Consider the following 23,417-nt stretch of genomic DNA (forward strand, 5'->3'; position numbering starts at 1 on the left):
GTATGTAATGTATACAGCAACAAGGCAACTCCATTTTACAGTTTTTCTCTTTTTTCTGGTTAAAACTTTTTACATATTGTTGCCCCATCTATTCCCAACTGCACTCGCTGCTTTAGTTTGGCACTGCGTATTCAATATAAGCGAAAAGTTACATGTTATCGATAATTTGTGTAGCTTTTATTTGTATTAATTCGTATATTCTATAATTAAAATTAAATTGACATTAGTTAGTTTTTGTTAGTGCAGTGTCTCAGAAATGTTAAATATATGTTATCGATAGTATCGATAAATGTAGTTTGCTTGTATATTTATCAATTAGAATACATGAACATCAAAATGAAATATACATTTATCATTTACAGTTTTACTTCTCGCTTAGTTTAATTTAAAACTAATAATTTGCACAAATTAATTGCAAATTCCGTAGCTATATAAATTCAATAGAATCGTTTTATGCTTTAAGCTCTCAATAAATAATTTCCTTGCATTGCTATCAATTTAAATAGTTGATCATTAAAATAAAACTGTTTATGCTGCGTGTTTTTCTTTAAGTTAACTTAAAGCTTTTAATTTCACACAAACTAATTAATTTGCAGCGTAATTATTTAGCCATTCGCCATTATTTGCTCACATTTTTAGTTAGTATTTCAACGTTTATTTTTTTTTGCTATAGTTCCATGCCCAGCGGATTCTGTGGTCGTTGTGCCTCACGTTGCAGTCACAATCGCCAGCAAGAACGCTTGGCGTATGGGGCGTATGGGGCATGTCATACAGCGCTACATGCAACTAAAGCCAGACCAAAGCTTACGAAAAAAAGAGCGAAAAATACATACAAAAATATTTTTCTATCTTTTTAAAACGCGTGGCAGGGATGTACACAAAAAAAAAGTTTCGCACCCGTGGCGAGCAAAGTATTTCTGCCTTTTTCAAGTGTCTATGTGTGTGCGCGTGTGTGTGGATGTGAGAGAAAATTTTTGGCTGTTATTATTGCGTTTTTATGCATGCGCGCATATTGTGAATGTCCTTGGCCATGGTGACTGGTTACAGGCGCATGATATATGGTCTTAAAGCGAGGCTAAAAGTAAACGGCGCCACAAAAGTGTGGTTAGGTTTGGGTTGAGTTGGGTTGGCTTGGGGGGAGAAGGTAAAGCAAAAGCCAAAGCGTGTGAAAGCGTGGTGCGGATTTTGGTGGTTTAACTTGCTGTAAATGTGCTAAAAACTTTTTTAAATATTTTCCCTACGCCAACTACACTGAATTATGTGGAGCTTAAGTAAAGCGAGTCAACTAAATGGTAAAGTTAAGTCTATTTTAAAATGGATTTATTGTTGGTTACTGGGCAATGAAAAATAGTCAGTCTATGAAATAAATAATGTTAATAATTATAAATGCAATAAGGATATTAAAGAATGGAATATATCAAAGATAATAATATATTCTAGGTATATGCTATATCAAAGTTATTTTTAAAAGTGTTTACATATGAAAAAAAATAAGTAAAAATATCAAATTTGGGGATTCCTAACATTAAATAAAAATACAACCATATTAGAGGTGATTTTTCTAGCATGTATTATCATTTTTTTTTATACTAAACAGTTATTTGATTTTAACATAAACTTTAAATTAGTGGCAAAGTTATTTTTAATTATAATTAATTTTTAATAATAATTAATTTTTTCGATAATAAAAATACAAGGTATAATTATAATAATATTTTCTTTTTGAAGTTAAAATTACATCTTATATATTTTATATCTCGAATTGTTCAACTAATACCTAATGGAGTTTAATTCTTAATAATACTATAAACTTATTTAAATCACGTTACCAATTTTCTTGACTTCTGGAGTATTCTTGCTCCACTCAATGGCTCAATTTTGATATTGCTACAATAAACAATATCAAAGATAAATACATGCAATTAGTTGAGCGCCTAGACTGTCAAAGCAATTTACGACTATAAATCTTGTAGCAAGGCTTGTAAATAGTACAAACACTTGGGGCCCCATGGCAAATAAATCGAGGCAAATTACGCATTTACAGAATGTTTGTGAGTATTGTGTTTAAATATTTGCATAGGTCTTGACGCCGAAAAATTGGGCGACAGGTAAACGCTTTGCTTGGCTGTCTCGCTCTAGCTCAAGAACGTGGCTTATTAAGTCGAATGGCTTAAGCACGTTTTTGTTATTGCTTTCAGTTTTCTTTTGGAGCTGCGTGTCCAGTATCGATATATAGATAGTACAGGTATTTAGTTGCGTTCAATGCCTGATTTGATGTTTAAATAAAAACACACACACAGGAGACAGCGGTCTCTTATCACAAAGCATACAACATAAATGTTTGTTGTGCTGCTTGTTTGATCTTTTGGTTCTTCTGACACCTTTGGAATGTTGTTCAGGTGTTAACAGCGACTAGCCAAGTCAATTGCTTATCAATTGCGAGTGTCAGCGTGTGCGTGTGTGTACCTGTTGGCTATGATTGAGTTACCTGTGTCTGTTTGTTTGTCTGCCTTGCTATCAGCAATCGATTCACTTTTTTTACTTTTTAGTTCTTATCAGCATTCACCCTTTTTGTTGTTAAACGTGCAGCGTATTTAATCTAACATGTCTAATTGGTCAGTTTGCTGTGACCTATAAAGCCAAACTGGCACAACTAAAGCACGCTCACGATTTTGAGAAACAAAAATTATGCTGCACATTTTAGAAAAAATATCAACGGTCTTTATTTGAATTTCAATTGCAGTCACGCTGCTGTTAATGCGCTGTAATTGTATTACAGTTTGAGCAGCACTGCTGTTAGCAACAGCGCACATGTTCGATGATGTTCGAAACAAACAACGTGCAACGTCGTTCAAAATTTGTTCAAAATAAATAAGCAAAACATTAAATAAAATGAATAACAAAATAAATTAAATTAATTTATTAAATTATTATAACAAATGTATAATTTTAATAATAATATTTTAGCATATACAAATTGTAAATTGTTAATTATTTTTATTAACAACTGACATGCTTAATAAGCTTATGCAATATTTATGTTGCCATTTAATAAATAATTATTTACCATTAATTAAATTGTTTTAAATGTAAAATAAAGGAGAATGACACAACTGTTTAAACATTGCACAAAATAAGAAAGTGGCAGCATTGTTAATTTTGGTAACATTTTATTAAATTTTTAAACTTATTTAGAAATTGTTGTAATTGTTGTAATGCAGACTGATCATAAACAAATTCTAAGAATACTCCCACGCGCTGATGCAACTACTAGCAACAATTTATTTGTTTGCTGCTTGCGCGCACAGACTTGGGGCGAACATGAACGAACATGTTGGTTTCAAATTTGTTTGTGAATTCGAGGCGAACGGTCGTGCGTGCGGACGAATTTCTTGTTGAGAAAATAGTTTGTGCTTGGGAATTTACGTGAATTTAAAGACGTGATTGCGGTTGCAACTGATACTGAAAAGGTGAAGAATATTTTATTGTGCAGAAACTGCAAAAACAACAAGTTTAAGTGATAAGTGATAAATAATTGCGCAAAGAGAGATGAGATTTATTAAATAGTAAGCGCAGAAGTAAATAAAGTTTTTTACAAAGTGGCTGCCAAAATGTGTAAACAACGCTTAAGTTTATAAATAAGAGTTGCGCTTAAAGTAATTTGGAACAGCTGTTGAGCTTAAACACACAAGTGAGAATACAAAATTGAAATTATTCTAAGCAAACGGGAGCATAAGATGGAGGACGAACTGCGTTGTCCCACCTGCAAGCAGCTCTATGCGAATCCCGTGCTCTTGCCCTGCTTCCATGCCCTGTGCCTGGGCTGCGCTTTGGATATACAAACGCCATACACACCTGGCGCACCTTTGGGTGCTGCTAGCGCAATCGGCGCTGCCGGCGCTGGCGCACATTCCTCAGCTGGCGCACATGCGCCTGTTAATGGCGCAACCGCTGGTCAAGTGCCGGGCTCGGGACCAGGGCCGGGCACACGTCACAGCTCGCATAGCTCGGCGGCCAGCACCGCCAGCTCGGCCACAGGCAGCGACAGCGCCACTTCAGATCAGGACGATAAGCTAAGCATCTTCAGCGAGGCCGACTCTGGCGTCGTTTGCTGCTCCAACACATCCAGACCGGTGTCCTATGCCGGCACTGGCCAGCTGCAGGGCTTGCTTCAAGGCTCCGTGGTGGCGCCACCTGGCGCCGCCTATTGCCTCACTTGCCCGCTCTGCCGCAAGCTCATCTTCTTTGACGACGGCGGCGTGCGCAATTTGCCCACCTATCGCACCATGGAGGCCATTGTGGATCGCTTCTGTGCCCGCGAAGCGCTGCGCTGCCAAATGTGCGAAACAGATCCCAAGGTGGCCTCGCTCATCTGCGAGCAATGCGAAATACGCTACTGCGATGCTTGCCGCGAGCTCTGCCACCCGGCACGTGGTCCGCTGGCCAAGCACACGCTGGTCAAGCCGCGTGGCGCCGCCCAGCAGCGCGAATCGGTCTGCGGCGAGCACGAGGAGACGCTCTCCCAATACTGTCTCAACTGCAAGATGCCCGCCTGTGGCCAGTGCATCAATGAGCAGCGTCATCAGACCCACGAGGTCCAGTCCATCAACGTCACTTGCAAGGCACAAAAGGTGAGCGAGCAGTTTCAAATTCACAAAATATTTAAAGTATTTTTATTAAGAGAATTAACAATGAGCTAAAGAGTCTAATGACAATTTTCTAGTGTATTTATTTATGCTAGATAAATAATATTGCACATAGACTTGGGTTTATTATTAAAGCGAATTGCAATTCTAGAATTGTTTACTATGCAAAACTGCATTGGAAACTATTTAAGAACTGCAATTAAATAGTTTGAGTCAGAGCTAAATCATTTTAGAATTTAATTCTCTCTCATTTTGTATTTGAATTTAAATTCTCGGTATTGAATTCTTTATTAAAAATATGCTGCTTTTTATAATTTGAGTACATAAAATATAAAAATCTATGCATAGCATAAATTCAAAAATGTTCTCTAAATGAAACGAGTTGTTTGTTTTATATTTTTTATGCTCAAATACAAACAAAAATTGCTCTGAGCTTAGTTTTATATTTGAGGTAATTTAATTTACGTTCGTACACATTTTATGTTAGCAATGTAAGCAATGTAAACACTTATTTTAGTTAAAACAACAAGCAAAGTGAGCGAAAATATTTATTTTGGCGAACAGCAGCTGTCTAAAAATTTTGCCAGTGATTTTGTTAATATTTTTTGTAATTAAATTGCAATTAAGCTTAAATAGAATTGAGTTTTTATTGCTTAGCGAGCTTTGAATTAGTCTTTGAACTAAATTGAACCAAGCGAAGCTTGGACGTCGCCATCGAGAACTGAAATGCTGAATGCCACAGATGAGGAAATTTGGCAATATGTGGATGAGTTCAATTTGAACAAGAAGCGCTGCCAGCCCAAGCGGCAGCAACGAGCTCGTCGCAGCTCAATGCCCAAAATACGCTACAGATCATGTCCTTGCTTCAGGCCACGTCCTTTGACCAAAGTGCGCCGCTGCCACTTACTAGGCAAACCCATAGGCCTTCAACGCGATTGGGTTAAACGTTCGGAAAGCAGAGCTACGATCAGAGAACATTGGAATCTTATGCTGCATTGTAACAAATGCTCTGGAACTGAGCATGATGATATTATATAAATAGCCCATAAATAGCTTTTACATTAAGCCAGACGCTAAATTAACGCAAAGCTTTGAGTTTGTGGAATTTAATTTTGTGCACCTGCATTCCTAACTGAAGCAAAATTTTAATATGCCGCAAACAGGAAGCGACAGCAAAAGAGCAAACCAAGTGCGAAAAGTGACAAATTGCAGCAGCAGCAGCAGCAGCTAAAACAAAAGCAAATGACAGTTGTCAAGACTGAAGAGGCCAAGAGGCTAGAACTGTGCACAGTTAGCTGCATTCCATTCTGAATAGAAATGTAAAATTTGTATAGCAAAGGAAAGTGAAATATTTTACAGCGTAATGAAAATTGCACGACAATTTCTAAAGAGAGGGAAGAGTAGAGAGAAGGAAAATAGCTTGTCAGTTTAGATTTTAAACTTTTAAACAGGTAAACAAATTTAAATTTTACTTAGAATATTCGTACAGCAAAGTTGTTTTGATAAAAATGTAAGCAATTTAAAAATTAAAAGTATTTTAATAATAATTTTGTTATTTAAATTTATGTGTGAGTAAAATATTTTAAAATGAAGTTAACTAATTTAAATACGCAATGTTCTAATTGAAATTTATAGTTGATAAAAATATTTAAAATTATAAAAATTGAAGATAGGCAATTTGAATATTGGAAAACTTTGTTTGAATATTGCATAATTTATTTTGCTAATTAAGAGCAAGTTCTTCATGCAATAAAAATTGTTAAAAAAAATAATTGCAAAATTATAAAATTGTATATATAACATTAAAGTTATATAATGTGGAATTTCAAAGCTAGAAATTTGTTTTTCTATATTTTTATTATTAATAATCTCATTATAGATACTTTTTAGCATTTTGTTAAAACAAACAATAAAATAGCCATATTTTATTAGATTACTCCTACTTTTGACCTAATAACAAAAAATAGATTGAGCGAATTTTTGCCGTAGCTCAGCCATATAATTTTATCTGCCAACGTTTTCAATGGAAATGTGCAATTTGATACATTAAGCTATTACTCAACTGATTGGGTTCGTTCACGAAATATGTCACTCCAATCGATATCAATCTCTCAGGTATTACGTGTGTAGTTTGCTTTATCAGTAACGAAACGTTATCATATCAATATAGAAATTACAAGCAGATGCAGCGCAGAAACAAAAACAATTTCCGCTTCGAATGTGACTCAGCTGGCTTTAGCCAACAGCTGATGGAGCATTTGTTGTTAGCCAAGTCAAATTTCAACAGCGAACGAACAATGCTTGCCAAAAAAAAATTAAATGAAAAGAGAAGTAGAAAATCTGAGCAGCTGAGTCAAAGCGGCAGCTGCAGTCGCTCCCCTGTTGTGATGTTGATGATGTGACACACACACACACATATATAAACGCTTAGCTCAATCAACATTTAGGCCAGGCCCGCAGTCATGACAAAAGTGTTGATAAGATAAGCGCGCGGGCACGAGTCAAAAGCCAGGCCAGGAAAAATATCATTAGATCGCATACAGTTTTGCTTGCTGCTCTTTGCTTTTGCGAATCATCATTGGCCTGCTGCACACTCATTTCGGTTTTTGTTGCTAATGCTTTGTGCCATTTGTCACACCTTAGAGTTTGGCTCTTACCTGCCGGAGCGGACTCCGTTGCCATTTCACCTGTAAACAGGTAATGCCCTTCTCGCTTTTGACCTGTCAGCGCGCGTATTTTCCCACTTGTTTCGCATTTTCTCGCGAAGCAATCATTAATTTTAAGTTTATTATGCGCTGCTCCCTTTCACTCTCTCTCTGCTCCAAGCACATCCTGTGCTCATTTTCCCGCTGGATTTATGACAACCATCAAAACTGCAGTTTTTAGTTTCTCGAACCCGCTCGAATTTTTGCACCACCGTCGCCACCATAAGTATGTGTACCCACCCTGCTGCCTGCCGCATGATTGCACTGAATTCGTTCCATTTAACATGCTTGCCTCGTTTTTCTTTTACTATTCTCCATTTTTTGCATAGTTTTATTTTATTTGCTTCATCAACCCCGTAGCCAAAACTGTTGTTGGCTTCTCTGCTCACAATAAATGGCTTTGATACTTTGTAGCAAAAACTATTGTGCAGATAACTGGCTGTTGTTAAGGTTCATAATTCACAAAGGTTGTTTAAAAATTTTAGGGTAGATTTTTTACGTTTTTAAAAAATAGCCAACATTAAAAAGTTAATGGTACTTAAAACAAAAAATAAATATATTTTTTTTATAACATATGCTAGTATATATTGCTCCTCATTAAGCATTTTCTGTTATGATGTTAATATTCAAAAGTTTATGTTAACAAGTCAACATAGAAAGCAAACCAAATATCAATATTTATATTTTATTGCTCTTTTTTTATAACATAGTATATCTCTATTGTTAACACTAGCTCATTATTTGGTGTTAACAAGTCAACATAGAAATGTTAAAGTATTTAAAAGAAAATGTAAATAATTATTTTATTGTAATTTTTTTTATACTATTGATTGCTATCTCCACCTCTTTACTAAACTCCACCTCATGGTTATTTTCTGTAACAGTTTCTGTTAACAAGTCAACATAGAAATGTAAAATTATTTAAAACAAAATATACTTATTTAAATATATTAAATATTTTAATGTAGTATATATTATATTTGGCTACCATTAAACAATTTCTGTAATTAAACAATTAAACAATAAATGTAAAAGTATTTAAAGTAAAATATACTTTTTTAAATATATTAATTTTTTTTTACTATAACATATGTTATCTTTTGCTAACATTAAACATTTTCTCTAAACTAGTCAGCACGACTAAAAGAATTTCAAGGAAATTTACGCAAATATATTTTCTTATAACATATGTTATCTATTGCTATCTGTAGCTCATTAGGCCTACACTGTTATGAAGTTAACATTAAACTGTTGAAGCAATTTAATTAGGCTTGAGCTTGGCATGCGCTCTAGTCCTACATTTGACTACACCCCTGAGTATTTCCAAAAATTTCCACATTTGTTTGTGCATTAGACTTGGCAACTTATCAATTACTATTACCTTATCTAAGCAACTAGATCTGCACTGCGTGCCAATTAAAATGTTTACGAGTATGCATCACTGTCGGCGGCCACACTCCAGGGATTTGTGCAGCCTTTTGGGGCAGAGCTTGCCCATTATAGAGCAAGAGAGAGAGAGAGTGGGAAGTGGACACGTGATGTGCAGGCCAGATAATGCTTATGACTAAAGTATGTTAGGTTTGCCTATTTTGACAGCATAAAGTGTCACTCATGTATAAATTTGCAGCACACCCAAAAGTCAACAGAGTAGCGAAGTGCGGAGTGTTGAAAAATGCCTGTAGATTAGGCACTAGGGAAATGTGGTAAGCAACAAAAACAAATAGCTAGAGCAGGTAAATTATGGCCGTAGACTCGTTTCATTCTTTATTATTTGTGAACAAGCAAATGTTTGAAGAATTTCGTTTCGTTTCGTGACAACAACATTTTTAGCACTGAAGCAATTTTATTTGAATTAAGTCGGGGCAACCTTTTCACTCACTCTGGCCTCTACCATTTCCAGAACTAGCGTGTTGTACGTGTGTATGCTTTGCTCATTTAGCAAATAACGTAAATTGTATTGTTGCTGTACACACTCGCAGTTTGTAAAGGATTTTTATTGTGACGCAATTCTTGTTGTTGCCCTCTTTATTTAATTTGCTTTGTTTCTATAGAGCAGGCTTCAAATGGAATAAAAAGGGTATACAGCTTAACAAAATTTAATAAAAAATGTTAAGCTAAATTCATAAATTGTCTGCTGCTTTAGTAAAGCTAAAGTGCCTATAAAATGAACTTTCCATTTATTCTAGGGTATTTTCTATTGCTGCCTTGCTTTTGTTATTTCATTATTAGCAGTTCCTTTTTGGTTGCTCAACAAACGCAAACAAACCCCCGTTACTATACACGCCCACATACATATAAAACACACACACACACACATCTGCACTTTCTCTTCAACTCTCTTTTGCCTATTTGCCCATATTCTAGCTAATGCTTTGCTGTCAGCAATTAAGTCGATATGCCTTCTGCCTTCTACCATTTGCCATTTACTTACATGTGTTATCCTCTACACACACACACACACACACACATATCTATGTGTGTATGTTAGCTACTTTCATTTGGTGCATTGACTTTAGCCTTATTTTATTTTATTTTTGCTTCGACTTTAATGCTACGTCTCTTTGATTATGTTTGGCTTGACTTCGCAGGCAGTTAATTAGCCACTGCGTCTGAATTTGTTTATTAATTATGTAATTCATTTTTCTCGGTAATTATATTGGGGACCTGCCACACATAAAAGTGAATACACATACACTTCGGTAATTGGGCCTGTAATTAGCTGAAGTGTTCCCTCGCAGTTAATGCGGAAGTTCTTCAAGACAGGTGGCAAGATATCAAGAAATTAATGCGCCAAAATACATTAGAATACTAACTTGGCCTAATTGCAAATAATGTGGGCTGCAAAAGCGGCTTTAAATGCTACGCTGATAAAAATAAATGCGTTTACGTGTATTTTAGTAGCAGCGTCTAAGCTTGGAGTGTTGAAGTGAGAATTTTGTTCTAGGCTTAACAGAGATTTCTAATATTAAAGTTCAGAAAAATTATATAATGGCAGTTATTAGGCAGGGAAATCAAAATTTGTCGAATTTGTTTAACAATTTTCTCAATTGACTATTACAGTGACTATATAATTTAATATTAATTAACTATTTTATTTACAAAGCTGCTTAGATAATTTTATATTAATACAAATTTTTATTTTATTCATTTAAATAACCTACTGAATTTTAATAACGACTATTGCATATCGCATTAAGGCTAAAACTGAAAAAAAATTTTTTTTTCAAATATTTTAATTGGGAAAAGTGATTAAAAAGATTTCAATTAAAAATTTGCTTATCAACTTCACGAACTTGTATGAATTTGCTTTAATTAAATATTATAAATATATTCACAAAAAATATTTAAAATATTATTATTTAAACATTCTTTTTAGCTGCAGCTGATTAAGTGACTTTTTTTATAAAAAGATTGTTTGTATAATTTTAATATAATTAATTAGATTACATTTTTAAAAAATGAAAGTAAGGCTGAGTGGCTGCCACTTTAGCCTACAAATTTCTCTCATTCCCTCTCCCCACTTTAATATCACTTATCATTTAGTACATGTTGCCCCATAACCTTTTAGTCTTTAGCATAAATGTTGAATCAAGCGTGTTGAGTTGTGTTTTAGTTGGCTGTGATTTTTCGCATGCTTATCTGCAAATTACTTTCTTTTTTGCCTTTTAAGCGAAATTACATTTTTGTTGGTAATTTATGCGCCTTTTGCATGTGCTAAGGTAATTGTCAAGGCTTTAGTGCAACAAAAGCAACAATGTTTTATAATATAATTACTTTGGGTGCTTAAATAAATGAAAAAAAAGGAGAGCGTCAAAAAAATTGTTTTTGGAAAGTTAACAAAACTTTGCTTTGTTTTGTCAACTGTTTTTGCGGTAGACAAGTTTTAATTATATGGGCTAAGGCCCCCAGCCCACCCCACTGTACCCCAAAATTTAACACAAGGGCTGCTCATTCAACAGAAGTGTCTGCCCGCCCGTTTATTATTGATTTAATTTAATTAGTTTTCGTTTGCTGTCTGCCCAACGCTATTGACCAATGCATTGATTGCCCATTTTTGTTGTTGTTTTGTCTTTGGTTTTGAAATTTAACGACACATTTCATGAGGGCTGACCCGAAAAGTTATTAAAATTTTATAGCCAGTGAAGTTTTCTTCCAAAAACAAAAAAATCAAAGTAGTTTTTATTGTTTTTGTTGCTTGATTGCATTGTCATTTGCTTTTGCTTTGCTTTCATTGTCAGTAATGGAAAATGCATTTGTGCTTCAGTTCAATGAGAGAGTCTACTTGAAATAATTTTTGTGTTTATATTTTACTGGCAGTTTTTATTGACATAAATTGAAATTTACGCTTTAAACTTTTGACTCTTTGTACAGCGTTTACTTTGATTTATATTTTGTTAGCATTTTCCATTATCATTTAAAATAGATTACGCTTGAACAAACTTTTTTATGCAATTTTCATGTCAAATTGTTTGTAAGCGCTGTTCGGTTTTTTTTCTAATTTATAAACACATTTGTGCTCATACATAATTTATTTAACACGCGGCTTTGCAACTAAATGTGGCACTAAATAAAATAGACCGCAATGTGCAACACTTTGCGCACGATATGATGGCATTATTTATTTATTTGTTGTTTAAATTAGCACTAAATAAATAAAGCAGCAAATGGCAAAAAAAAAAAAAAATTTGAAATGCAGGCATGTGAACTAAACGTTTTGCAATTTGCTGACTATAAATATAAATTTTGTTTGATTTAAGCGCTGCATTGGAATTTACATAAATTAAATGTCATTGGACTCAACAATATTTGCTGCAATTTATTTATGTGCCAATATGCTGTTTATTAACGATTTGCATAATTAATGCCCAAAAGCCTCATAAATTCTAAACAAAAACTAGAATTTGTCAACTCAGCATATAGCACTACTATATAGTTATGCTTATTGATTTACGACACTTTCGTGTTATCATGTAGCAATTAAACTTGCTTCACCTCAGAGCTGCCTCCAAACTAATAATTTCTTATCAGCTGCGCTCTAGCTGATAAATGTCTATTTATTTATGTAGCTATTTGTTTATACACACACACACGCATACACACTAAAGTTAGCTTGACGCTGTTTGTTTGTGTTTCTTCTGTTTATTTTTTTGCCTTGAGTTGTGTGTGATTTGTATTGATTGATTTGCTACACATAGCGAGGTGAATGCTCATTTGTTGGTCTTATTAGCTTAAAATGCAATTAATTTCATTTCTTGTGCATTTGCTATTTATTGCTAATTAGCTATAATGTGCACACAATTGCAATGGGTGGGAGATTCAATAAAGTTTGTTAAAGAGCTCAATGTTAAATAAAGCATTAAATTATTTAAGTAAGCAAACAATTGGGAAAGATTTGAACTAACATTCTAAAGTTAAATTACCATATTAATTGCTCATTTAAGCATAATTACTATAAGAAATACAATTATAAAAATAAAATATGTAAATTTCTATGCTTAAAATGCTTAATAACTTTACTTTTAAAGTCAAATAAGCAAATCAATTATTGGCATTAGCTGCAGTACTTTCATAATTACTAGAATTACATAATAATTCGACAACTACATTAATTATTAAAACTCTCTGTGTTAGCTATAAGTGTATGTTGCTCAAATATATATCAGTATAGTATTTAGGAATGAAAACCAAATTAAATTAAAGTAATTAGCGTGAAAACTATAATAATTACCCAATTACATAAATATATAAAAATTTCCTGTGAGATAATGGTGTATGTACCGCAAATAATTAAAATATATGTTTTGTACATAATAATTAACTAAAGAATTGAAAGTAATTATCATAATTACATAAGTAATTACAAGGTTAAGGCTTAATTCAATAACATTTAGAATCTAGCTAAAGCATTGAAAGTAATTATCATAATTACATAAGTAATTAAAGGCTTAATTCAATTATATGTATAATGAAAACTTAATTTTTAAGTTTATAATGTACACTCTAGCACATTATTGAACATAAAAACTTACTAAGCACAATTACTTATGTAATTAATGTGAGCATGAGCTCAATTTTATTAATTTCAGTAAAGAAGAGCCTTAACATATGTTAGCAAGTAACTCTCTTTAGCTGTATGCCAACCAGCATTTATTGCTTCTATTCCCATAACGGAAACAAGCTTAAGCTGCTTTAAATCCTTGCTGCAGCATAAGCATTAACACTTGACCGTGCAGACTCGTGCCGATAGACATCTGGGCTAGCTCACACTAGTGCCTGCATGGCTGGTCAGCCACAGCCTTAAAGCGTCAAACGGTCTTGTTGACAGTTGCTGGCGCTGCAGGACATAAAAAACAGACTGTGTGCTGGGCTGATATGGGAATAAATGTGTGTGTACGAAAAAAAAAGTGAAATAAAATACGAAATGTAGTTTAACGACACCTTACAACTGCAACAACAACAAGAGGAAGAGCAAGAGCAGTGGCAGTGGCAGCTGCGCTATGTTGTTGCCGCGTGCCACGTTGTTGACGCCACATGTGACATGCTGGCCTGGCTGCTGGTTAACGCCACCGCAGTGGCATGGGTGGTGACTTTTTATGTGGTGGCTAATTAAAAAATGAAAAAAATGAAACGAATGGCTCGACATGTCACATGAAAGCGCGCGTCAAACGTTTAAGCGTCATAAACGAAACGAAAAAAACCTCAAGCCCCACCCCACCCCACCCCACACCGCTCAACCCTCATGGTTAGCACGCAGAGTCTATTGGCCTCGCAATTAAATGCCAAAAGTCATTAAATGCATTTATACCAGGCGCCGATAAGTGCGCGCATTAATATTATTAACAGCTTTTCCACGCAATTTTCCCATTGAATTTCCATTGAGTTGCGCACTCATTTAGCTGAAAAATTTGCATATTCATGTAAATTAAAAACTTCCGTTTAACAGCCGCCCACACTTTTTTTTTTTTTTTGGCTAATATTGAATTCTCTGCACTTTATTTATACACATAATTAAAAACTATTTGATTTTGCGTTTGTAAATTATGCGAAAATGATTTCCGTGCAAAATAAAATAAAAGTGTTGCGGCAATTTCATTGTTAAATCAGTTGTAAATTTGTTAATGTTGTGTTTTTTTTTATTTTGCGAGACATTCATGTCTGAATGAGTTTATAATTCGGCATTTAAGCTGCTAATTGAATTGCAAATATATGTATTACATGTGTGTATGTGTGCAGCAATACAAATAAACTAGATTTATTGATTGGCATAGCTTAAAATAAGCAACAAACAAATATAGCAAAACAAATAATAGCTAGCATAGAATTATAATTGTTTTTCATTTATTTTTAATACTTCATAACTGTCATATAATATTTATCTTTATTGTGTAATCTATATAAAATATTTACGCAATTAATTTGCTGCATTTAAAAATTTTAATGCATATTTTCAAAACATTTAGTTTGTTGATTACGCTAGTCAAATTGATTAAGCTTCAAATAAAAAATATTCAATAGGAGCGTGCAGTTGAGCACGTAGACCTGTGATAAACAGTGTTGCTTAATAATATACGAACAATAGTCGTAGAATAGTTTGATAAGCATTAAACAAAAGTGTTGCATCAGAATTAATTAAAAATATAAATAAGCTTTACTTTTGCTTTCAAATTCAGCTTCAAGTGCAAATCACTTTTATACTTATTCAAATGATTGTTTTAGTATGAGTTTATATATAGCTTGGTAGTTTATTTGTTGATATTAAAAGACGCATAGTTTATATACTTAGCACGCAAGTGTTCCAATTTGACTTAAAAATAATTTTAATATTTTGCAAAAATTTAATTTAATTAAATTTATGATATTTTGAAAAGCATTACTACTATTAAAATAATTCAACAAATTTTACAGCTCTGTTTAAATAATAAATTACCTTCTATGAAGTTCAACTTTGTCGCTTTTACGAATTATACTGAGTTTAAATTTAATTTAAAAATTCTATTCTATCTCAAAAATCAGTCATAGCTCAGAGCTGACTTTGTAGCTTATCTAGTCTACAATTGTTTTACTTTTTGAAATTATTTACAATCGTTTCCTTTTATGGGCTACGTTACGCTTCAATTTCTTACTTATCTTGATTGTCTACGCCTATAATTTCACACAGCCTGGCAATTAAATAAATGATTATGGCTCATAAATTGTGCGCCCCACCCACACACAAATCGCCATTCGATTAGACATGCGAGCGCCAAGGCGGTTATCTCACTAAATAAATCAAAGCTGTTGTTGCATATGAAATCAGCGCAATTTAATAATTAACTAGACGCTGATGTAGTCGAGACTACAGCGTTAACCCTTAGCTGGTGGGCACTGTCATCAAAACGCTGACAGCTGACAGGCTTGGCCGCCGCAATGGCAGCACCAACACCAACACACCTGAGAGACAAACCGTAGCCAAAGCCATGACCAAGCGCACTTCAAGCGCTGACCACAGCACATGCTGCCAACAACAGGACAACAGCAGGATACAGCTGGCCGCCCCACTGCTTTTGCATAGTTCATGAAGTTGTCACTTAGTTGTGTAGTGGCCAACAATGTTGAGCGACAAATAACACTACACTGCAATTGTCTCGCTGTCTGCACAAAGTTCTCGCTGTTCCCAGAGCTATCGACAGCAGCAGTGCTTAGCATTAGCTTGTAATGCTTTGGTTTCAATGCTTTAAACTGTAGCAGCCTGCATTAAAATAAAAGAAATAAATTTAATGATTTGCTACGTGACAAAATCTTGAGCTCGTCTGACATGTCAGAATGCAATTGAACTGCAACTGCAACTGAAAATGAAATTGTGGCATGCCCAATCTTTTTTATAGTGTGAATTCTGTTGAAATGCCATAAATTTGTGGCTTGTTCTTGATAAACATCTGTCAGCCAGAGCGTCACAACTGTCTAAATGACAGACACGCTCGCTCCCCCCCTTCACTTTTTTTATGGTCTACGTGCTACATGTAATTGCACTATGAATTTACAAGTAGCTGGCGATAATGTCGTATCTATATTTACATGCTTTGCTTTAAGTTAAGTTCTTGTGATTTTATAAATTTTTAATTAAATTTCGCTTTTATCTTTTGCAGGTATGTACTCGAGCTTTGGCTTTGGCTTTGTCTGTTGTATTTGTAGCGTAAGTCCTTTTTGCCTTTGGCATTTGTTTATGCATATTTTAGTGTAATCAGATTTACCGCACGTGGCAGTTTTTTGCGTCAAAAGCAAAAATTTATCACATTTTTTGTTAATTAAATGTTGCGGCTTAGCTCTTAACTGAAATTATGACTCCCTCAGGCTTTGGCAGCGGGGCCTGTCAACAAGTCTCCCAACTTTTTATACACTTTGACATCATTTTTTGCGCATTTTTTAATCAATAAATGTCCGCTGGGCATATGCATATATTTTTATGCCTGCCTATCAATTTTATTTCATGTAATGGAGACATTGCAACTTTTTGGGCGCAAACACCTGTCAAATTGTCTTGACCCTTTTCTCGTAACAATTTTTTAATTTGTTGACTTTTCAGCTTGGGCCAACATTTGTTTTAATTTGTTTGCCTCTGCGCTAACGAAATCATTTATATTAATGCTTAGACCTGCTGCAAACCCTTTTGATGTTATTTTAGCCTACATGCAAACTAATTAAGGAGGGGTTGCTCCTGCTGCTGTAGGCTTGGCCCATTGATTATCCTAGCTGGTCGACAATTGCCCAAGCATTTTACACAATTTTTCGTTTTCTGGCGTTGACCAGGCTTGACTGCGCCTGTCAACCCCACATAGTAGTTATATCCTGTGCCTTGCTTTCTTTGCTTTTCTTTTCATTTTTTTTTTGTAAACAATTTTCGTTTATGTTGTCGCATTTTTTATGCCTGGAAGTTCAAAAAAAAGGTCAGTGGGTCGCTGACTTTAGGGACATTTCCTTTATTAAATTATTTCTCTTATTTCATTCAGTTTTTTCTTTTGGACTGGGCAGCGTTTATTGTTTGGCTACTTAAAGCTTATCTTTGGAACATAAACTGGCCCACAAACTAACGTAGGGATCAGTAACAAGTTATAAAAAATGGCGCATATAACTTTAAACTATTTGAAGCACTTAAAGGCGCAGCATATTAAGCTGCACCCCAAACCGCTATGCAAATGAATCAGAATACTCTAATTTGCAGAAATCCTTTTCAATTCAATTAAAAGCTGCTGAGTCAACATCGCTAAACAAAAGTTCAACTGCTGATGTGGCAGGCATTAAGTAGCGCGTGTGGCAAACTCAACTCTCAACTAATTACAGTAAAACTAGCCAAGGTCTTGATTTAGGCAGCAACGCAAATTAAGCAAATGACATGCTGATGAGTATTTTTCATTAAGACCAAAAGTATTGTCCTCAACCACAAGCTGTGTGTTCTTTATGATTTGTCTATTGTGTGTTTTTTCTTATTTGGGTTGTAGGTTTGTCGGCACTTTTAATTCAATTACGTTTGCTGTATGTTATCTGTGTTGGCAAAAGGACGCGCTGGAAATTAATGGGCGCTAAATTAGTGAAGATTATGCCATTAGGGGTGGCTTTCCCTACAGCCTCCTTCTCCTACTCGTTGTTGCTCATCAACTCTAGCCCATTGTCTTGATGATTTTTATTGTTTACTTGACCCAGTTTCAGCCTAAGCAATTCGCTTTGCTCTCCACACACACAAAAATGTGCGCGCTCGTAAGTTTGCAAAGCTTTTCGCTATTCGGCATGCCTTTGTGGCTCATAATGCTTTTTGGCCAGCAATCAAAATTTATCTGAACAAAGTGAATGCCATAACAGACATAATGCCGACAGGTAGCTTCACTTTGCTATGCGCAAATATTTTAATATGCATTTTTGTGTGTGCAGCCAATGAAAATTTATCGTTTTAGTAGACAGCAGTTTATAAAATTGTTGCTGTGCGAAATTGTTGTTGTTATTGATGTTGGTAGAAACAAATATGTAAGTCTGTTAACTGCATAACTGTAAATACGTGGAAATGGCAAAGCATAGACTCTAAAGAAACTTCAGAGCAAGCTTAGTGTACAGCTCTCTGTTAACTGCATTACATTTGTTTATAAACAGTTCAGTTTTGACCAGAATGTATATTGAATACCTTTATGCTAATTTTCTCTTTATCAATATTTTCATTAACAGTGTTCTGTTGACTTTATAACAATTGCTGCTTAAGATATTTTAAGCCCACTTTGTCTTTTAATAATTTCATTAACAGTCTGCTGTTAACTAACATTTGGGGCATACCATGTGTTTTATTAGGAGTACAGCTGTGACTAAAATGTATATCTATTCATGATAGCCTTAAGCAAACTATAATTTTCAATAAATTCATACACACATTAAGTATTTTATTATTATATCAAATCGAATTTAACTTTCTGTATTTTAATAAACAGTGTGCTGTCAACTATATAAAATTTTCTGTTATTTTTATTAACAGGCGAAAATTTATATTGAAATCTTTTGCATGATTACTTTATGTCTACTTTCTCTTTCAATATTTTCATTAACAGTTTGCTGTTAACTTTATAATATTTGCTACATACCATGTGTTTTATTAAGAGTTCAGCTGTGTCTAGAATGATATTAATATCTATTCATGATTAGCTTAAGCAAACTATATTTTTGAATAATTTCATTAACAGTCTGCTGTTAACTCTGCTGCATAACATTTATTTAATAACAGTTCAGTTTAGCTTAAGATGTGTATTGAATTCTTGTCATGTTTAAAAGTAAACTTTATCTTTGTATATTTTCATTAACAGTTTACTGTTAACTACATAACATTTGCTTGCGATTGAGTGAACTTTTTGCTACGCAGCTGTATTTTTATGTTTATCTATTACTTTTTCAAGTTCCATCACTTGCGGTCTCTTGACAAATTCTTTGTGCTTCATTATTCGCGCTACTGTCAACGACATCTTTATCTTTATCTTTAGTTTGCAATTTTTGGACAGAGTCAAGCACTGACAGTCGCTCAATTTGTGCTACGTCTATGCCCAAAAGTATTTTCGTTTATTCCCATAAACCCTTGGCAACTTACGACAACGCAATGTACGCATTGACAATGTTTGCATGTTTCAACTCTCCAAAGGGGACGTCGGCTGGGCACAATGACAACATTTCCTGGTTGTTGATACACGAACATACGAACCTCCCCTAACTCGTTAACGCGGCGGTGGCGATGGCTGCAGCTTCAGTTTGCATTTGGCATTGTTTTCAAAGTCACATTTAACATTTAACCTTTCATTTTCGAAACAATTGCGTCTGCTTATAAAAAATAGATGTGCGCACATGGCAAAACAAACGTCATGCGACTGTCATGACAAGCTAGTCAGTCATTCAGTCAGTCAGTCAGTCAACTTGTGGTATGTTGCCTGCTAACCTACCCTGCCGTCCTTTCCATAGCAAAGCAGTTGCCGTGGAGCTGTCGCTACTGCAAATTAAAATGTATAAAACACAGAGCTGAGTTGAGTTGAGTTGAGTTGAGAGTTGAGAGCTAAGGCATGCAAATGCAAATGGAAATGGAAGCGGCATGAGCGGCAAGTGTTTGGCATGCCGTTCATACTATATAGATGGCTTATGTGTGCACTGTACAAAAATTGATACATTTAGTAAAGGCAACTAATATAAATAAGAGCTTAAGATATTAAATATATCTATAGAAATATATGCTTCATTTCGATAAGACTTAATTAATATTAAAATAATATTTCTAGAGCAAATTTCAATTATATAAAGGATTTTTATTCTATGAAAATGCTAATGTTGCTACAAATACTAACGATAATAAAAGATAATAAATTGTAATTTTATGAGCATATTTAACTTATTATTTAAATAATTTTAATGAGCTAAATTTCGTTAAGAATATATTAAAGATTAATAGAGAAAAATAATTAGAAATGTATTCTATAACTCTCTAACAATAATAAAAATTACTTACTATATCAATAAAAATTTTGGAGTCAGTCCCAACTACATTGCAATACAAAATTGCAAAAAATAAAGTAGACTAATAATAAATTAATTCTATAAAAATACTAGTAAATATAATACTACTACTACTTCCAATAATGACTATGGGAATACTAGAAAATATAATATTTCTAGTAATAAGTATGGGCATTCTACAAAATATGGCTAGCATTATGCTAGTACTTCACTAAATTGAAGGTTGAAAAAAACATAAACATAAGTTATATAATTACTTAATGCTTGATTAATAGTTTTGTAGTTAATTTTAAATTTTAAAATTGACATCTAAGCAATTTTTTCTAGGTGTGTATGCACATATATCTTTGTATATGTTCCCAAAAGCAATAACGATGACAGCAGTGTGCCGTGCGTGCAACTGAGACTTAGACTGAGTTCAGTCGGGGCTGAGACACTGTTGTCATCTGTTCAGTTCCCCGCTCGTGCTCGTTGTTGTGTGTTGATGGCATCAAAACTCAGTGTGGCTAACATTTCAATGTATTTTCAGGCTTAGGTGTGCCTGTGTGTGTAAATTTGATTTGAGTTTAAGGCATGAAGTGCAGTTATTACTCATACGCTCAGTATGCCTTGGCGTTGACATATTTTTACACACAGACAGAGAGCAGAGCAGAGCTAGGCTAAAGGGCTTTTGGTGTCTTGTGTGTTCATTGCTATGCCTTTGTAGGCAATGGAATACACATACCTGTGCAGCCGCCAGCCCTCTCCCCACCCGCTGCCCACTCAACTCTTGCGGTGACGCTGTGTGTGCCGTTTGCTGTTTGTTGTTTTTATTTGAGCTGGCATAAAACTTTGCATACTTCATGGCGTTGCCACAGACATGAGAGTGCATGCAGCTCTACACTTCATGTCGCTGAGCAAACGTTGTGTGTGTGTGTTGGACAAGTGCAAATAATATCATAAGCACAACCAACAACACAGCTGCTTGTTTTTTCTAGTTATTTATTTACTTTTTTTTTCTGTGGCCTCCGGTGCTGACGCTGTGGCTTACACTTGAGCTTTGTGGAGTTATGTGATTAAGGATTTAATTCCTGCGGTCTCACATTAAAGCGCTGCAGTCATTAGGCAAGCTCGCATTGCACTTGAGTGCCTTGGCTTAAAGTCAATTGATTTAAGCTTAGCCTATTTACGCATACGCCAGTGGGCGTTGTTAGTCTCTCTCAGCATGCACAGTATTTAATTGAATTTACTGTGTACAGTAAATTTTGAAAAGTCATCATCAAGCTAAAAATGTTGTTGTCTTCAGTATCGTCGACACGGAAAAATTGCTTGAGCAGTGTGGCGCCCCCATTTGAAGCGCCTTTTAAATTTATTTACTACATTGCCTGCCTGCCTTGCCTGCCTGCTGCTGCTAGCTGCAAGTTGTTCGTTCATTGTGCGGCGCAAAAAAGACTAGACGACAACATAAATTGCCGGCATACGTGTGTGATGACAAGCACAAACGGCAAAACCGCCTGGACTTGGACTCACAGCAAAATTGGTAAGGCGGCATACAGACTAGACTGAAGACAGACAGACAGGACAGACAACAACACACAAGCGTCTCTCGTTGAAACAATTGATTGCATTCTTATTTCACAAACAGCCCGCTGCCTTCGCCTGCTGCACGACATGGCGTAGTGCGTTATATTCTCGCCTCTGTAATTACTTCAGGCCCTGCGCCTGTGCTGCGCAATTTTAATATTGTTAACACAGTTGATTAGTTTTAAAATGTAGTTGTTTGCCATATTGTTGCCTGTCGTGTTTTCAATTAAAATTCAAAGCTTAAGTGCAAACTGCAATTTGATTGGTACTAAGTTAGTTATAAATTATATATATGTAGGTATGCAAAGTTGATTGTTGACTAATTGTATTAATATATAAAAGCTTTTAGTAGCTTATTGATTAACACTTCAACTGCTGCTGCTGTTGACAGCTTAAGAAATATTTACCTTTAATCATCATTAATAATTCATAGCTGACTTCTAAAAAAAAGCAAAATCATTTTACAGTTCAATGCGCAATATAGAACAAATCTGCTGAAGCTAAACAGTTGATTAATAAATAAATAATTTATTTATGCCACTGACAAACGCAGCTGACAACAAAATGGCAAGTGGAGTGAGCGTATTGTAACATGAAAAAGCTGTAAAAAATTATTAAATAAGTGCAAAGAAATGTTTGCCCTTATATAGCTGTTAATATTATGCGTTAGCTAGAGAGCGAACCCCCGCGCATCTCCTCATCGCTATAAATATGCATAGAAAATGCCTAAAAGTTAATTACCGTCAACATTTCTGAGTGGCAGGCGCTTTGGCCTGGTGTGAGTGGGCGGCTTGTGTGTGGGCGTGTTGCCCGAGCGGGCGTTTGGATTTTAATTTATGGCAGACAAACTTTTGCCACACCGACTACAGCAAATAATACACTGAGTGCAAAAAAGATGCGAAATACATGTGCGTGTGTGTGTGTGTGTGTAAATGTGTTAATGCGCTTGCCGCGCTGCATTACGTGACACTTTAATCAATGTGAGTATCTATAAAGCTCACTCTAGGCGTCAGTCAGTTCAGCTGCCGACCACAATCTAATTAGCAATATTTTATATGAACGCGCAGCATCTCACTCAAGCTAATTTGAATTGAAATTCTAGGCGCTCTGCCAAGGGCACAGCCGTTAAGATGTCATAGTCATGAGGGTTGCCTTAGCATAAATCTCAGTCAAATTAAAAAAAAACCCTTTTCGTTGCCAATAATTACCCACATTTCATTTTTATTAAGGGGCCAACCCTTTTATTTTAAAGATCACAAAATTCTAGCTAAATTTTATGTCTGTTTTTACAATCAAACACTTTTAATTGCATTAATTAAAACTTAGCATATAGTATAAGTATTTAATACTAAGCACAACTGCTGCATAGAGATAATAAATTTTTATTTATTAAGCTCTTAAGAATCTCTTCAAAACGCTGATGGCTTTGCGACTTTTTATATGCTCATAAAATATTTTTTAATACTTTCTTATGTAAACTCTAAGTTTATAGCCAATT

The 23,417-nt window shown here is 34.7% G+C and overlaps 1 protein-coding gene across 3 annotated transcripts in view; it reads left to right on the plus strand.

The window, feature by feature from the left end:
• The first annotated feature begins 3,448 nt into the window (after positions 1 to 3,448).
• Positions 3,449 to 23,417, plus strand: part of LOC108607879 (E3 ubiquitin-protein ligase TRIM9) — an 88,037-nt gene continuing 68,068 nt past the window's right edge. For all 3 annotated transcript variants that reach the window (XM_033294089.1, XM_033294090.1, XM_033294092.1), the window contains exon 1: positions 3,449 to 4,631. In XM_033294089.1, the coding sequence (XP_033149980.1) occupies positions 3,738 to 4,631 (894 nt within the window). In that variant the 5' untranslated portion in view covers positions 3,449 to 3,737. The remainder of the gene's footprint in view (positions 4,632 to 23,417) is intronic.

The sequence above is a fragment of the Drosophila busckii genome, chromosome 2L, assembly GCF_011750605.1.
Source record: "Drosophila busckii strain San Diego stock center, stock number 13000-0081.31 chromosome 2L, ASM1175060v1, whole genome shotgun sequence".
Taxonomy (NCBI): domain Eukaryota; kingdom Metazoa; phylum Arthropoda; class Insecta; order Diptera; family Drosophilidae; genus Drosophila; species Drosophila busckii.